Consider the following 18,544-nt stretch of genomic DNA (forward strand, 5'->3'; position numbering starts at 1 on the left):
CTGGGGCAAGAGATGCTCTGTATTCTTGGTGCTTGGTGGTGGTGGGGAACAGTGGGAGGGCTTCTGGTGTCCTGACCCCACTGCTGGATCTCCTGATGGCCCCTGGTATTTTTGGCCCCATGTAACAGAGTGTTGGACTGGAGGGGCCATCGTCCTGAATCCAGCATTGGCTTCTCTTATGTTCTTATGTCTGGGGCAAGGGATGCTCTGTATTCTTGGTGCTAGGGCTTCTGGTGTTCTGGTCCCACTGCCAGACCTCCTGAGGGCACCTGGTATTTTTGGCTGATGTGTGACACAGAGTGTTGGACTGGATGGGCCACTGGCCTGATCCAACATGGCTTCTCTTATGTTCTTATGTCTGGCACAGTGATGCTCCTGGAGTTTTGGCCCTGCTGGTGGACCTCCTGAGGGCACCTGGGTTTTGTCCAGTGTTTCCTCTAAGTGCAAGGTAGCTAACAGTTTTTTCGCCTCCGGCTCATACATTTTTGTCTTAGCCCAGGAAAGATGCCTCCAGAACAAACTAATTTATGCAGTAGCCAAATTGCTCACTCATAGCTTTAATGCCAGTCGCTCACAAAGGAGCATCCCGGGATGTGATATCAGAGTCATGTGACAAGGCCAAGGACAAGAAACAAAAAACAGTCATCAAGAGGTTCCGGTGATGTCAGGGGGTGTGGCCTTATGACACACTTCCGGTGATGTCAGGGGGTGTGGCATATGCTAATGAGTTATGCTAATGAGCTCCGGCAGCTCTTTTTCTACAAAAAGACCCCTGGTCCTGCCAAAGCTGAGCTTGGAACTCTGACCTCCACACACCACACTCGGTCTCATAAGCTGGTGGTGGTTTCCTGGCAAGTGGTGCAGAGCTGGGAATGGATTGTGGCACCAGTTTTGACCGAGGGCGTCCTTCTAGTTTCAGCATCTTTTTTCCGGCAATGGTCTGCCAGAGGGCCTGGGACACCCACTCAGAACCCATGAAAGCACCCGCCTTCCCCTGTTGGTAGCTTCTTCCATGGAACCCTCTGAACAGAAAGCTTCCAATTTCAGTATTCTAGCTGATAGCTGCTGGTAGATTTCTCCTTCATGAATGTTTCTACTCCCCCCTTAAAGCCACCTAAACCAATTTACCATCCTGTCTATTGTGGGGAGGAAAAGGGAAAGGAGATTGTAAGCCTCTCTGAGACTCGTTTGGGTAGTGAAGGGCAGGCAGGCTATAAATCCAATCTCCTCCTCCTCCTCTTCTTCACCATCACCATCATCATATGCTAGAAGAAGAAGAAGAGTTGGTTTTATATCCTGCTTTTCACTACCCAAAGGAGTCTCAGAGCGGATTACAATAGCCTTTCCCTTCCCCTCCCCACAACAGACACCCTGTGAGGTAGGTGGGGCTGAGAGAGCTCTAAGAGAACGGCTCTCTAGAGAACAGCTCTAAGAGAACTGTGACTGACCCAAGGTCACCCAGCTAGCTTCATGTGGAGGAGGAGTGGGGAATCAAACCCGGTTCTTCCAGATTAGAGTCCACGACTCTTAACCACGACACCAAACTGGCTCTGGTAAACGTTTTAGAGGTCATGTCCTCTATTTTTGGTGTCTGTTCTATTTTGGGGTCTTTTTAAAAAAAACTGATGAAAATGTCCTCTTTTTGGGTTGAAGGTTAGGAATATTCGTAGTTAGTAGCAGTGATCACAGCGTCAATAGTAGAGGTATTTATAAGGAGATTTGTCATAGTAATTGCATGTTTGAAGCAGTCAGTTGGGAAATATGTCCTTTTTGCTTTTCAAAATATGGTAGCCCTAGCATATACTTATTTATGTATATTATTTATAGTCTGCCTTTTATTACTGAGAATCCAGTGGGATTACATAATATAAATCAGCACAATCAACGGGACGAGGAGACATCTAATAAGCAATGTAATAGGACTAGGTTTGCAAAAGTCTGAAACAAGGCATAAGTATTAAGTTTGACACGTTAATGTGAGAAATGGTATTTCATAACTAGAGATAAAACCCAGCAAGAGCTAGATAAAAATATACATCAGCAGATAATACATAGTAGTATAGTCTGCAGTCCTGTGTTTATACGTCTTCCTGAATCGTTCTGTTACAATGCACCCGTTACCTTTATAAGAATGGCCTCCTGAATAGTTCTGTTTTACATAGTTTGCAGAAAGCTGAAAGTGTGGGGATCTTCCAGATCTCCTCAGGCAGGCCATGCCATAGTGTGAGGGCTACTACAGAGAATGCATGTGTCTAGACAACTGTTGATCTTGCCTATTTACAGCGTTGCCTAAGCTACTCCATAATAACAAGGCATTAGTCCTTTGGGACCAATTTTACATTGAAATATTCTGGCTTGATTAGTTTGTGTGTGGCTGATTTTCATGACTTTGGGGGTCCCATGTTGACTTCCACTGACCCTCAAACCAGGCTAGTGAATGCTGAATCTTGTGTTTGGTGTAGGATTCCCTGTGCTCTGGGGTGGGACTCTTAGATTGTTAGAGTCACTGGTATGGTACAGCCAGGAATCTCTAGACGTAGCAGAGTGCACGAGGCTTACACGCAGCAGCAGCAGCAGCTTCTCCGTACTGTGTGTGCTAGCAAAGTTACAGAGTTACACGGAGCCACTTGTCAGTTTCAAACTAAGAAGAATCCTTTATTCAAGGGACGACATTCTAAATAGTGCAGGTTGAGAGATAGGGGTAGAATCTAATCTAACTGGATAGATGGATGCAGATAGAGAATGTGTGGCCTGCATCTGTAGTGGCAAAGATGGAGAGCAGTGTGCTCCTTTGTGTGTGTGAGAGAGAAGGTGTCAAACCAGAAAGAAGTCTCCTCCCTAAGAATAGCATTCTACTTCAAAGGGATAGTATCAGATAGCAGGAAGGAAAGGATGCTCTGTGTGTGTCCCGACCTCTCTGTCTCTAAATCTATGGTGCTGTCTCTGAAGGCTGAGGCAGGGGACAGCAAATACCCCTCCACTTCCCACACAGATTTCACGTTTTGTTTCATCAGGTCCTCCTGGTCTGGATGGAACGCCTGGTTTCAATGGCTCCGATGGAATTCCTGGTATCCCCGGGCAAAATGGAGAACCCGGAAGACGAGGGAAACCAGGTATGTTTCCATGTGGGCAGTATTTTCTCCATCATCTCCCTTTCCCCCTCTCCCAGTTCCTTGAGGCTGGCTCCAAACTCCAGAAACATCACGTGGTATAGTCCTCCTTTGTACCATTCCAGACTGCATGCAGAGGATGGCTTGTTGGACTGGTCCCCCCCCCCATCACGATCTCCCTTCACACGAGAAGCTGCCATTTTAGGGAAATTAATAATTGTTAGAACTGGGCCACAGATTTTAATAGTTGTTAGAGCTGGGCCACCAGACGTCTGTTTTATTTTGCTGCGACAAACAAACACAATCCCCCCCCCCCCCGGGGGCAACCGGGTTTTGGGCATTGAAATGTATAATCTGCCCTTCACTTGGGGCAATTTCGCACCAGAGCTGCCTCGCGGTCCAGCCGCGGTTGGCCCCGACACTATTTGTCAATTTCACACCCGAGGCTGCGGGGCTGCATTTGACCCGCAGCTTCGCCCGATTTCCTCCGCAGTTTCGTGATCCTCAAAAACCAGGATCATGAAACTGCGGAGGAAATCGGGTGAAGCCACGAGTCAAAATGCAGCCCCGCAGCTTCGGGTGTGAAATTGACATGTTTGTGTCGGGGCAAATGGCGGCTGCGCAAAATCTCTAGTGCAAAATCGCCCATAGTCTTTCCAGGTGAGGGGGAGCCAGTGGCTGGCTTGAGTGGGCTTAAGGGCCCCTCTTTTTCCCGGGGATATATTCTTGAGTCTGTAGTTGTAATAGTATGCTGATCAGTGGCAGTGGCCGATAATGAAACATCTAGCAAAGGAGGTGTAAATCAAGGGTTAATCTGCTGGGGCTTCATCTGAGCCAGGGTTTTCAATGTCAGAAGTCTGCAAATAAGACCCGAAATTTATTCCTAATACCAGGACTCCTAAAAAATATGAAGTACCAGAATATATGAAGTACCAGTGGACTTGAGAGTGCCTCTAACTACATGCAGTGTGTCTCTTCTTCATTGACGAGCATATGATGAGCTTTAATAAATCCCTGGATCTTTTTTGTTTGTTTGTTTGGAAACTGGCATAAAATAAAAAACGCCTGACGAAACATGACAGCAGACGTGAAAATCGATGTGCACTTCCGACGGATATCTGCTCACAAGGGCATAGATTTCTGCAGTGTCCTGGTCTGAGCGCTTCTTCCAAATGTGTTTTCTAAGTCATGCCTTTTTAAAACCAGGACCAAAAGGTGACCCTGGAGAGAAAGGAGAAAAAGGAGAAAAAGGAGATCCCGGTGAAATCGGCTTACCTGGGAAAAATGGGACACCGGGAGAAAAAGGGTCAAGAGGGGCCAAAGGGGATAAAGGAGAAGCCAGCAACGATGTAGCGGCAGAAGGTGAGAGGAGGTGCACTTCGAGAAAGAGGAACTGAGTGACGTTAGTTTAGAACTCCGGAAAAATAGCAGAGTCTCTGTTTCCTTATATACAGAGTATTTACGCTGGACACTGGATACATATATACAGTCCTTCTGTAGCAAAATCGCTATACAAACTGGCAAAGTGCTACGCAGACAGATGATCCCACAAAAGAGATGTGTAGCACTGAACAAGCCACAATATATATGTACATTGGCCAATCAGGACATAGCAATTACTTTAGCTGACTTATGGTGACTGTTCCAGAATCTGATGCAATCTGCCAGTCACCTGACTCCTGAATGTCAGACTAGATCAGTAAGATCTGACACTGCTGCTTATGACTGACTGACATCTTGCCAGTAATATATCCAAATACTGTCACTGAGGAGCTCCCCTGGAGTGTTCTGCAGGACGTTTCCTGGGGCCATTCATCTTTTTGCCAGCATTCAGATCCTCGTGTTTAACGATGCACTTGAGTCTGCTCGTTTCCTCCTTGGAATCACTAAGGGCTGAGGTTACGTTGCAAAGTCCTTCCTTGTGTCTGTTAAGGGACGGCATGAGGACTTTTGCATCTGATCTGCAATAGGAGCTTTGTGCCTACTGGGGGACACAAAGTGTGGGGAGCAGTCATTTCAGCCTCCCCCCCCCCCTCACTGTTGTTCTCATGTCCTCAAACTACCCTGCAGAACTACTATTAGCTCCATTGCGAAAATTTGTGATTTCACGGTGGAATAAGTAGCGGCTCCACGGAGCAGTTTGTGGATATGAAAATGGCACTGTGTGTGGTAGCTGCCGCCAGAAAAGTGTTGGATGGGTGTCTAGGAGGCACAAAACTCCCACTGCGTGTCTGATACAACTTCCCAAACACGGGGACTTTGTTATGTGAAGCTTGGCCCTCAGTGACAGTAGGAAAGTCATGATCAATCAACCTCTATTCTCCTGAAGTGACGTAGAAATAATAGCTGATTCTGCATTGGCTTTTCCCTCCATTGTTTTATGCAACCCACGTTGGTACAGAAATTCCCGTCTGCATTGCATGCCGGTTTCACTTCCTTTGATCATTGGATTTTGTGATAGCCTCCACACTCCATGCTGCTTTCGCTTCCTTTGATCATCGGATTTTATTGTACCTTCTGCATAGATTCATGGCCATTTTATGGCGTTGCCCCGAGGTATTTGGATATGACTTTGAGCTACACTTTCCCCTCCCAGTTGAGAGTGTGGAGCGAATGCTAAATGCAGAATCACCCAAAAATACTGTTTGGCCTCTGAGAACATTTGTGTCTTAGGACTGTTTCACACTGCTGATTTTAGTGTCTGTCTATTTCTTTTTTCTTCTCTACCTTGTATTGTGTTGAAATATTAATCGCAAGTCATTTTTAAAATGGGGTGGGGTATACATGTCTTAAATAGCAGTAATGTGTGTATAATTGCGTATATGTAAGAGCTGCTTTTTCCTAGAGAAAAGAAGCTTTGGCAGGGACCCATGTTGCCCTGTTCAGTCTGGCTTTTTGTGCGGCTGCTTTGAAATTTAGAAAAACAGCAGCCGCTGTGGGAGAGTCCGTCACGGATCACCCACGTCTCAACCGCAACAGCCACAGATGTCTGAGCCAGTTCCTGGTTCAAGATAAGGCAGTGAAAGACACTCCCCGGAAGCTTTTGAGCTCAGGCAATCTGATGGGTCCAAAGTTGGCAGGAACTGCATGTGTTTTCCTTCTTTGCCGGCCAGAAGCAGCCATAGGAAGGCTGGTTCTCTTTCCTTTCCTGTTCTTATGGGGGCCTGTGTACCCACACAGAACAATTTATGCACACTGCATGTTAAGAGCTGTACATGGGAATTGCATGATTTCCTCTACCTAGTTTTTTTTTTTAAAAAAAAAAAACATTTTATTAGGCTATAATAAACAAAGTCAAAGATAAATCAAACCTTATATAGTTATGCATCCTACCCTCCCCCCCCCAACTCAGCTTCCCACAGTGCTCGAACCTCCTGTTCGTTTCTTAGATGTTCTTCGTCCCTCCTTTTTTTACTCATATCTATAGGTAACTTATCCCTCCATTTTTTATTCTTATATCTTTATCTATTTTTTAATATCCTTTAACCTTCAATAATTATCAAAGCAAAATAAATTGTTCCTTACATCCCAGTACGTTTCCAAATAGTCTTTAAAATCTTTCCAGTCTGCAAAGAAATCTTCTGCTTCCAAATTATTAAGTTTCCTTGTCATTTTGTCCATTTCAACCATGATTTCCTCTAGCTGATGGCTGGATGTTGGTGACAGTGAAATAGGAATGGTCTTACCTTCTACCCGCAGGTCTTCTGGCACTGTGCTTTCGAGGTGGCTTTGACATCTCTGGTGGTGCTGTGGCTCATGGGGAGGTGATCAAAGACTAAAGAATTAGTAGAACAAACTTTGAGTCCGGTGGCATCCTTAAGACCAACAAAGTTCTGTTCAATGTATTTGACTATATTTAAATTCAGATCAAAATGAGAGGGTCCGCCCCCCCCCCCCGATGGGTTATCTTGAAAACATTTCAAGCTGGAAACAATTTCGCTGTGCTAGAAACACAGAGTCGTGTGTGTGTCTTTTTAGGTGTGAAAGGTGAGCCAGGGCCTCCAGGGCCCCCTGGCCCCCCAGGGCCTCCAGGGCCTCCAGGGAAACGAAAAGCAAAAGCCCCGGTTCAAGAGAACATGTTCAGCGCCCAGTGTGTAGGTGAGTGAATCTTAAGTTCACACTGTTCTCGTCTTTGCTGCACATTGGAAACCCAAAGCTCCGCCTTGCACATTGTGTCGTGTTACTTTGGTGGGCCTTTAAAAATGTGGCTTTTGTTTTGGGTTCAGCCGTGGACCAACATGACAGCCAACCTTTTTGTCCGCTTCTGCTGATCCGTGTTCTCCCCTTGCAACCAGCCTCCGTCTTATGAAGACCGAATGGCAAACTACGTGCAACGCAGGACTTCTGCTGAAAGCGGCATCTCTGTGTCAGGTTCTTGCGTGATGTGTAATACAGTGTGGGCCATGGCATGCGTTTCTCCACTCCCATTCTTCCATGTTGCCTGGCAAGTGGGTGGGGAAATGATGGCATCGATTGGGAAACAGGCTAAATGGTCCTCTGTATTATAGGGGAGGACTCAGCACAAGAGTTCCATTTTAGGCGGCATCCCTGTTAGCAAGTAAATGGTGTCATGTTGCCTACGGTAAAGTTGTACCAAGTTCAGGAGGACTTAATGCCATTTTGTCCCGACCAGCCGAAATATTGCAAAATAGTGAACGAGGTTTTGTTGCATCCTCCAGAACTCGTGGTCCCTGAACAAAATGCGTATGTTGGGCAGAGAGCATTTCCGGTTGCGATTAAAAGATCTCCCGGTCTGCAGGTTTTAGACCCTTAAAACAGGATTAGAGGATGTGTTTAAGAACTTAATTGTTTTGATGGAGCTGGGTGCAAACAGGGTTTCAAGATACGTTGGAACAGAGAAGCAATTTCTGCTGGAAATTAATCTGCTTTGTTAATATAAGGACCAGGGGTCATTTCCTGCAGGAGCACACAGGAGCGGAGCTCCTGCAGTAAACAGCCCAGGGGGCGGGCACATGCAACAAGCCCCACCCCCTGCTCCCAGCAGCCCTCAGTTAGAGCAAGAAGCAGCCAGGTAAGTTGCAGAGCTCCACCCGGCCCCCCGGTCCAAAACAGTCCAGTGGCACCTTGAAGACCAATTTTTTTTCAGGTACAGGCTCTCCCTCCTCTGCGAGGACAGATCTGCATGCCCCCCCCCCCCCCGGCAATAGCTAGCAATCCAAAACAGTCCAGTGGAGCCTGAGCGGTGGGTGTTGCCTTCTGACATACTTCCAGTGATGTCAAGGGGTGTGACATATGCAAATAAGTTATGCTAATGAGCTCCTGCACCTCTTTTTCTATGAAATGACCCCTGATAAGGACTATCACTTTCCCACTCCCCTGTTATCTGCTTTACAGGGGACCGGTGTGTTCTGTTTAGTATAGAGGAAAATCAGGACTTCTCCATTCTTTTGGTGTATCTCAGAATCCATTTTGCACCATCTGATTAAATTTGCAGCCACAACTTCGAATCCATTTGAAGCCTCTACAAACTGCAGAGGATGGGGCTTCATCGTCACACGTGTAATATCTTTCTCTCCCTCTTCTCCTTCCCCTCTTGGATTTTTGTACTGAATTGACAAAGGGTCCCTGGGGAATTCAAAAGCTTGCTGCCTATTCAGTGATATTTTGGTTCATCATTTGGACATGTTCTAGCATTGCTGCTTACGAGATTTATGAAAGAAAAGAGCAAGAGTCCAGGAGCATCTTAAAGATGAACAACATTTGTGGCAGGGTAGGAGCTTTCGGGAGTCACGGCTCACTTCTTCAGATACAGCTGGAATTGGAGTGTGTCTGTCCTTATATCTTGGAGAGTGGAGTGATTTCTGATGCCGAATGACAATAGCAGGTGAATGACAATAGCAGACGTGATTGGATTAGGTGTGATATGCAGAGGGGTAGTAGGCGTGGAGAAATCGGCATTGGTAATGAGACATAACATCTCAGGTTCCTACTTCTGCTCATCCTCTAGTGTGATTTATGCCATCATGTGTCAGCAATGCCCTTCCACCCTCTACATTGCACAAACAGGCCAGCCCCTGTGACAAAGAATAAATGGACATAAGTCTGACATTAGAAACCACAACATTAAAAAACCAGTGGGGGAACATTTTAACCTTCCAGGACATTCAATTGCTGGCCTAAGAGTAGCAGTTCTCTTACAAACGAATTTCAAAGGAAGATTAGAAAGAGACACTGCTGAATTGCAACTGATAACAAAGTTCAAGACAATGCATCCTCCTGGACTGAATCGAGACCTAGGTTTCCTGTCTCATTACCAATGCTGATTTCTCCATGTCTACTACGCCTCTGCATATTATACCTAATCCAATCACGCCTGCTATTGTAGTTCAACTCATGTTGTCATTTGGCATCTGAAATCACTCCACACTCCTGTTGGATCCCCAAGCATCGAGAATAAATCCACGTTTTCAAGAAAAGCAAAATTTATTTCAAAGCGTTGAAGACATACTCAAACACGTTCTTTGTTAGAACTGGGGATACACAGTTAGGTCAAGCATAATAAAGGAACTTCAAACAGATACAGATCCAATGAATAGCTTTCCCGCTGGTGGGCTAATGAAACGGTTGCGCGCCCAGTCCATGGGAACCAGGCAGAACATCAGACAAAACACAGGTGCAGTACTCATGGGAAAAGCAATAGGCAAGCATTACAGCATCTTCTCCCCCACACAACCTCCAGCAGTTATCTTGTGCATTCCAACGCAGGAGCAGGATGATAGAAACCAAGCCGGGTGCAACAGGGAAAGGATATGTACACAGAGGTCACAGAAAACAGAATGGCAGCTTGCTGACAACTCCAAGACAGAAGGACAGACGGACTTCCATTCTTGCTGTATCTGAAGAAGTGAGTAGTGACTCCCTGCCACAAATGTTGTTAGTCTTTAAGGTGCTCCTGGACGCTTGCTCTTTTCTGCTACTACAGACAGACTAACATGGCTACCCATCTTGACCTGTCTATAAGATTTATGGGTGCTGTTTGTTGGAGGAGGGAAACAGATCTGGAAAGCTCAGCGCAGTCTTGGAGTATTTCACATCTTGATCCATATCTATTTGGTACATCTTGCCCTTCTTCCAAAGACCTCAGAGCATACATGGTTCTCCTGTCCTCATTTTGTTATCACAACAATCCTGTGAGGTAGGTTAGATCGAGAGCGAACAACTGGTCTAAGTACACTGAGTAAGCTTCATGGTGGAGCAGGGATTTGAACTTGGGTCCGCTTGATTCTAACCGTAACCACTATCCCACATCAGCTCTCCCATTTGTAATTCTGTAAGAGTGACAGAAATAGGTTCCTTCAAAGGGGGAAAAAACAAGCTGATGGCGTTTCCCTCCTGTGCTTTGTGCTGTCAGTTTTCTCTCACTTTCATGGGTCTCTGTGGGAAACAGTGGAAGCGGCAGGGAAGTAAACAAGTTTAATGTTACTGCTGCATCGATGCTAGAAGAAGCAGGATAAAGAGAGGAAGCGATCCCCTTGGTTGGGCCATCTGGAAATACCGCCCAAGAATTTTAAGCCTTTTTGAAAAGGCTGTTATGTAAAGGCTTTCTTTTCTAAGTTGTAATTATACCTCAAATACTTTGGCCACCAAATGAGAAGGGAGCACTCACTGGAGAAGACCCTGATGCTGGGAAAGATTGAAGGTCAAAGAAGACGGGGACGGCAAAGGATGAGATGGTTAGACAGTGTCATAGATGCAACAAACATGAAACTGAGCAAACTTCAGAGGACAGCAGAAGACAGGAGGGCCTGGCGGGATCTGGTCCATGGGGTTGCGAAGAGTCGGACTCGACTGTGCGACTGAACAACAACAAATTATACCTTGGTGATCAAAACGAGGGAGGGAAGGGGGCATGGCGTAGCCCAATTTCACCAGATCTCAGAAACGAAGAAGGATTGTTACTGGGATGGGAGACCACCAACGGAGGCTGTGCAGCAGGAGGCCATGGCAAACGACCTCTGCTTCTGACTTACTTTGAAGGCCCCTTGCTGGGGTTACCATAAGTCAACTCACAGTGGCCAGGAAGTATGGGAATGGAGGGCGGGGGCAGTGCTGGCCAGCGAGGTCACATGGTACTGGGCACAGTGTGGGAATGCCGTGGGCCTTGCTGGCGACACGAGAGAGAGAGAAAGGTACGAAAAATAAAAAATGGGAAGTCGGGGGACCTTGGTGGGAAGTCGGGGGGCTGGGCCCTGAGAGGCCCCACTGTAGCTATGGGCCCGCTTACATATGATCAAGAGACTGGTCATAGTAAACATTGGGGGGGGGGGAGTGAGGCCCTGCATGCTCTGTGACATTGTTGACAGCAGAGACCACTGTTTTGGCTCAGTAGACAGAGCGCAGGCTCTGGATGTAGGAGGTCGCAGGTTCAACCCCTGACATCTCCTTTCCTGAGCCTGACACTCTCGAGAACCAGCAGCCATTAAGTGTGAATGATACTGCTCTACACTGACCAGTGGCCTGACTTGATATAAGACAGGCTCCTTGATTTCCCGACAGATCAGGGGCGCAATCTGTGCCACCCGCTCTTAATTTTTAACCTCCTCGCCCTAGTTGGTGTGCTGTCTCTGGCAGGCCTGGCTCCAGGTCTTTTTGTACACTAGGCGAGGCTACCTTTTTGGCGGCCCCCACCAATTATGGGGTTGCCAACCTCCAGGCGGGGCCTGGAGAGAAGGAAGACTTTCTTCCAGGTCCTCGGTCAGTTGATAGCAAAGACAGCAGTGTGGCTCCCTGGCTTCCCAACTGGATGAAAGACCCTCTGATTCCCTTGGGGGCTTGGTTCCAAGCAGCAACCATGCACTGGCTCGGGCCCCCACCCCCACCAGCTCGGAAGACAGGCCCCGACCGCGGCTTGGGACCCCTGGCGTCCTGGAAGTGCCGGTGCCATGCAGCCTCCCTTCTGGGAGCGCGCACGAAGTGGATCGCTCGGGCCAAGGGGAGGAGAAGCAGGCAGGCAGGCAAGCAGCTGTGGGTGGCAACCGCAGTTGGAATAGAGAGTCCAAAGAAGCCTAGTGCAAGGACAGCGGGAGGCATCCAGAAGTTCAGGCAGGCGAGGCTTTGTAACGTATACACACACACACACGTGTAAACAGTTCCTTTGAAGTGGCTTCACAGCCAGGTCGGACTCATGGTCAGAGACCCCACTGGAGGCGGGAGGTCTGCCCTCAGCGAAGGGGAATCGCTTCCAGATGTCTCCCGGGCCTGAGCGACACAGGGGCACGGTTCATGCCCACCTCCGTAGGACCTGATTCCGGTAGGGCACCGGTTGGGAAGGTGCACTTTGGATCCTCGCCAGGATTTCTCTTCTCTGCCCGGAAGGGACAACCCTCCTCCTGCCCGCCAACCCACCCCCTGAAGGCCCTTAGAAGCAGCAGCAGAAATCAAGGGTAAAAGAGATGCCACAGTTCACCCCCCCACCGCCGAGAGAGCTGTGGCTTGGAGGGGCACCAGTGGGATTAGAGGCGGGCCAAAGAAGGAGGGTGATCCGAGGGCGCAGCTACCAGCTCAGCCCCGGAGGGGTAAGCAGAAAAACTCTTGTCAATTTCACTGGAGGGAAAAGTAGGGCGCCGGTAGTGTCAATTTCACCGGAGGGGGGAAAACAGCCGGGCACTTGTCCATTTCAGCTGAGGGAAAAGCAGGGCCCCGTAGTGTCAATTTCACGGGGGTGGGGAGCCGGGACACTTGTCCATTTCAGTGGAGGGAAAAGCAGGGATGCTTGTCAATTTCACCAGAGGAAAGAGGCGGGGTGGCCAGGGGGCACGGTGCGAGCTTTTGATGGAGGTGGGGGGCTTTTGACGGGGGGAGGGTGGCCTCAGTCCGGCGCCCCCATGATGGCCCCGCTCTAGGCGAGAGTCTAGCTTGCCTAGTGAGCGAGCTGGCCCTGGTCTCTGGAAACAACAATGGTGTCTTTGGCTATCAAGTTTAGTAACCACTGGTAGGACGATTCTCTGTACATTCATAACATGCTGAAATGATTTACTTCATGTAAGTTCCCTGGTCTTACCCTGGCCTGGATGCCCAGGCTAGCCCAATCTTATTAGATCTCAGAAGGTAAGCAGGGTCGGCCCTAGTTAGTATTTGGATGGGAGACCACCAAGGAAGTCCAGGGTCCCTACGGAGAGGCAGGCAATGGCAAACCACCCCTGATTTTCTCTTGCCTTGAAAACCCCATGAAGAAGAAGAGGAGGAAGAGATTGGATTTATACCCCGCCCTTCAGTACCCGAAGGCATCTCAGAGCGGCTTACAATCTCCTTTCCCTCTCCCTCCTCACAACAGTCACCCTGTGAGCAATGTTCCCTCTAAGTGGTGGAGTCTTGTGAGCAAAAATTCTGCTTTGTGAGCTTCTGGCATTAAAGCTGTAAGCAAATGATGTGGCTCCTGCATAAATCAGTTTGCTCTGGAGCCATCCTTCCTGAGCTAAGACAAAAATGTGTGAGCCGGAGGCTAAAAAAACTGTGAGCCAGCTCACACTAACTCAGCTTAGAGGGAACACTGCCTGTGAGGTAGGTGGGGCTGAGAGAGCTCTCTTGAGGACTGGTCTTTCCAGAACAGCGCTGCGAGAGCTTGTGACTGACCCAAGGTCACACCAGCAGGTGCGTGTGGAGGAGTGGGGAATCACACCCGGTTCCCCCAGATTAGAGTCCGCACCCCTAACCACCACCCCCTAACTGCCTCTGAGGGGTTGCTGTAAGTCATCTGTGACTTGACGGCCCTTTCCATCCCCATCCCCACCTTCCTTCAGGTGGCTCACAGCAGTGTGTGGTGGTGGGGGCTCCAAGGCAGCCTCCCATCCAGCTGTGGGCGGGGTGTGTGTGTGTGTGCCTAAAGCATGGCCAACCTCAGCTTCACACGCCTCCCAGCTGTCCCCTTTCAGTTCACTGCTCTTCAAGTCCTCATTCAATATGATTTACTTCTTGGACAAGCTCCCTTCAGTTGTGGGCAGTGTTCCCTCTAAGCTGAGTTAGTGTGAGCCAGCTCACAGTTCTTTAGCCTCCGGCTCACACATTTTTGTCTTCGCTCAGGAAGGAGGGCTGCAGAGCAAACTAATTTATGCAGTCGCCAAATTGCTCGCTCACATCTTCAATGCCGGTAGCTCACAAAGTAGAATTTTTGCTCACAGGACTCCACAGCTTAGAGGGAGCATTGGTTGTGGGCAGTGTTCCCTCTAAGCTGAGTTAGGGTGAGCTAGCTCACAGTTTTTTAGTCTCCAGCTCACAGATTTTTGCCTTCGCTCAGGAAGGATGGCTCCAGAGCAAACTGATTTATGCAGTAGCCAAACCACTTGCTCACCACTTTAATGCCAGGAGCTCACAAAGCAGAATTCTTGCTCACAAGACTCCACAGCTTAGAGGGAGCATTGGTTGTGGGTCATGTTGGTTCTCGACGCCCTTCCCCACCCCCGAAATTTCGGGTTGCTGTTCGGTGCTCTTGAAGCGAAGCCTTCGAAGCGAAACACCAGAAGGGATGGCTGTGCCGTTTCCTGAACTCACCTTTTCGTTTGGAGAAGATGGATGCCCGTGGCGAGTTGAGTAATGAGCCTGTGAAGTGGGAACATGGCCCTCTTCCAGTGTTCGGAACAGAACATGCCACTTCAAGGATGTTGCAGGGGAACATTGGCCTCTCCTCCTTGTACTATTTTGGGGGCTGTTTGATAGCTCGCTGTAGGAACTGGCGCCCCACTGTTTCCCTTTCCCTGCTGTGTCTAGCTGCTGTCTTATCTAACGAGAAGAAAAGGAGATAATTTGTCAATACGGATTTTAGCAGCCATTTGCAAGGTAGGCCTTGACTTCTAGGAGACGGCTGCCCAAATCCGGCTACATTTTGCTGCTGCCCAAACCTGGCCATTTCTTTTCTTGTAATTTTTGCAGGGGAGGACGCCTTTGAATTCCCCCACATCGAATACCCCACCCCCCACCCCCCACCCCGAGTTCCAAATCACCTGGTCTTACTTCAGAAGTGCCTTATTTTTTATTTTCAGTGTCTGAATTTTGTGTAGAGCACAAGGTTTGCTGCCCCTCCCTTTCTTGTTAATTGAATTTGGGCGCTTTCACACATGCTCAATAATGCAGTTTCAATCCACTTCAGCAACTGTTTGCAAGTGGATTTTGCCATTTCACACAGCGAAATCCAGTTGCAAAGTGCACTGAAAGCAGATTGGAAGTGCAGTATTTAGTGTTTGTGAAAGGTTTCTTTCCTGATGTTACTGACATACACTTAGAAAAGAGCAAGCGTCCGGGAGCACCTTAAAGACTAACAAAACATGGGGCAGGGCAGGAGCTTTCCTGAGTCACGGCTCACTTCTTCACTATTGTTAGTCTTTAGGGTCCTGCTGGACTCTTGCTCTTTTCTACTGCTACAGGCAGACTAACGTGGCCACCCATCTTGATCTATCTGTCATAGTGCGTTGATAAAACACTACAACAAAACACTCCTGATGAATGATTGTATTCTTGCAACCAAGGTTCTCTTGTGTGCTTTATCATGTGTGCAGAAAACACCGCACAAAAAGAATCTTTGTGCAGCCATGAATGTGATCTGGTCAAGAGTGCTTTTCTGCATTCTCTTCTCCTCCCAAGAGTACTTTTTTGCAGTGTTTATATCTGTGCAGTCTGGCACTTCGGTAATGTGGGGGTGTGGATGTGAAAAGAGCAAATTACACGTGCCTCAATTCTGGAATTAATTTCTGAAATTCTCCAAGTGAAATCAAAATAAAGGAAGAGCTGGAATGCAGCACAGTGTGAACTTTTGGAACAGTGGTAGCCGAGTAAGAATTCCCTTGTCCTAGTTGAACGGGTCAAGATGGTCTAAGGCCAGATTTCAGAGGAACAGTGCAAAATTCCTGGTTTTTCTGAAGAATAAAATATTCATGCATGGATAGAAAATGTTTTTTTTTCTGTGTGGCCTCCTGTAGAAAAATCAACTGGTAGAGTTGGTGGGATGTAGCGGTTAGAGCCCTCCTCCTCCCATTGTTGAGCTTGGGGACACTTGAACTTTTGAGAAAGGGTGTCTGGTGCTACCATAGAATGGGAGTGGGAGCCCTCTAATTTTTCTGGCTTTCCTATGTATGGATGGTATAGCCAGACCCTGACCTGGAATAGCCCAGGCTAGCCTGATCGTGTCAGATCTTGGAAGCTAAGCAGAGTCGGCCCTGGTTGGTCCTTGGATGGGAGACCCCCGAGGAAGTCCAGGCAGACAATGGCCAACCACCTCTGAATGTCTCTTGCCTTGAAAACCGTGTGGGGTCATCATAAGTCGGCTGCAACTTGACGGCACTTTCCACCCCCACACGCTGTACCAGCAGCCTTCTAAAACAGCATTTTATCTTTTTCTGTGGAACAGTCAAGGCCCGTGCCACCTTTGGCCAAAAGAGACGGCCTTAAGGCAGGTGATGTTTTCCGCTGGATGTCAGCCAAGGCCTGAAGATCTCTTTGTGAGATTTCCCCCTCTCCTCTCTGACATCTGTCTGAGAATTGTGAGCACCCCCAATGCTCCCAATGACACTTACTACGTTAAGGCGGCAGGACAGTTTTCTTTTAAAATAAAATCCAGCGGATGGGATCCAAAACACCTCTCCCACTTTGCGTACAAAAGAGGTCAGACCAGAACCAGTGGATTGAAGGTTGGACCAGAACCAATGGATTGAAATTAAATCAAAATAGCCTTTCTTTAAATGTTAGGAAGAAGTTATGGACAGTTAGAGTGGTTCCTCTGTGAAACAGGCTTCCCGGGGAGGTGGTGGGCTCTCCTTCCTCCGAGGTTTATAAGCACAGGTTAGATGGCTTCTGTGACTCACTATGAATTTAGGCAGATGGTGAGAGGGAGGGGAGGGAAGGGATGAGCCAGTGCTCGGCTCTCGTGGCCCTTTCTTATTATGCCCAGGGTAATGCCCGTTGCCACTTTGGGGTCAGGAAGGAATTTTCCTCCAGGCCAGATTGGCCAGGGACCCTGGAGGGTTTTTGCCTTCCTCTGCTCATAGAGCAGGGGTCACTGGGAGAATGAGGTGTGTTGTGCAGGGAGTTGGACTGGATAACTCCGGAGATCCTTTCCAGCCCTATGCTTCTGTGTAAAATACCCCGAGGCATGGAGCTCCCTGTGTGCACTGGAATCTCTGTTTATGTGCCCTGCATCTATGGAGATCCGTACGTGAATACACGAAACTGCCTGGTCCTGAATCAGACCCTTGGTCCATCGAGTTCAGTATTGTCTACTCAGACTGGCAGCTGTTCCTCCGGGGACTCAGGTCCATGGTCTTCCCCATCACCTACAAACTGATCCTTTTAACTGGAGATGCCAGGGATTGAACGTGGGACCTTTCACGTGCCAAGCAAATACTCTGCCACTGCGCCATGGCCCCTCCCCATGTTCGTTCTAGAGGATTATGAGGGCGATTTCTCACTAGAACTGCTTCGCAGCACAGCCGCCGTTTGCCCTGACACAAACGTGTCGATTTCACACCCAACGCTCCGGGGCTGCATTTTGACTCGAGGCTTCGCCCGATTTCCTCCGTAGGAGGATCATGAAACTGTGGAGGAAATCGGGCGAAGCCGCAGGTCAAATGCAGCCCCGCAGCCTCGGGTGTGAAATTAACATGTTTGTGTTGGGGCAAACGGCGCTGCGCTGTGAAGCAGTTCTAGTGAGAAATCGCCCTGAATGTATGTTGCTTTTTAGTTAATTGGCCCATCTAGTTCAGTACCATATACTCTGATTGGCAGTGGGTAGGAGTGAATGTTCCCTGTTTTGTTATTATTATTATTATTATTATTTTAAAAATACTATTTATATGATCTGTTTATGGTTTTGGTTCTCTCCTTTCTGCTGTTGGTTTTGGAGATTCTGCCCCTGGACTCAAGACTTCGTTCTGCTGCTTCAGACCAACACCTGACCGGAAATCCTGTCCAGCCCCCTTGTTCTTCACTGTCTCTGGGTTCACCAAACATTGGCCACGCTTTTTATGCTCAAGTTGGTCTTTGCATGCTCAGAGCATGGTCTCTGTTTTGCTGAGATCTGCTCCCAGAATCAGCTTTTCAAAAATATATATATATTTTTAATTTATAAAGATGAAAGTAGACATGAACATATATCGTAATGCAATGATCAATCGATCATACATAAGACACAGTCATCTTACATAAACAATCATCTTTCATCTTCTACGACTATGTCATCTACAATATATAAATCATGCATACACATAACGTAAGCCATGTACATAGAACACAAACGTAACCATCATAATTTGTTAACAATTGTCATTCAGAGCTTACTTGCTTATAACATACTTGTATATATTCTTAATTTTACACTTCCATTTAACTTTGTTCCATCTTTTCCTAATTGTTTCGTATCTAGTAGTTCATTTTGACAAACATATATTTGCCTGACTTTTTTATCATCTTGTGGTTTAACAATCTAATCC

General features: G+C 47.8%; 1 protein-coding gene across 1 annotated transcript in view; it reads left to right on the forward strand.

Moving 5' to 3' along the window:
• The window catches only part of GLDN (gliomedin), a 51,649-nt gene that overhangs the window by 19,498 nt on the left and 13,607 nt on the right, over positions 1 to 18,544 (forward strand). The window contains exons 4-6 of the mRNA XM_015425488.1: positions 3,015 to 3,113; positions 4,317 to 4,472; positions 7,089 to 7,208. Coding sequence (XP_015280974.1) covers positions 3,015 to 3,113; positions 4,317 to 4,472; positions 7,089 to 7,208 — 375 coding nt within the window. The remainder of the gene's footprint in view (positions 1 to 3,014; positions 3,114 to 4,316; positions 4,473 to 7,088; positions 7,209 to 18,544) is intronic.

This window comes from Gekko japonicus, unplaced genomic scaffold (genome assembly GCF_001447785.1).
Source record: "Gekko japonicus isolate JY-2015 unplaced genomic scaffold, Gekko_japonicus_V1.1 scaffold462, whole genome shotgun sequence".
NCBI classification, from domain to species: domain Eukaryota; kingdom Metazoa; phylum Chordata; class Lepidosauria; order Squamata; family Gekkonidae; genus Gekko; species Gekko japonicus.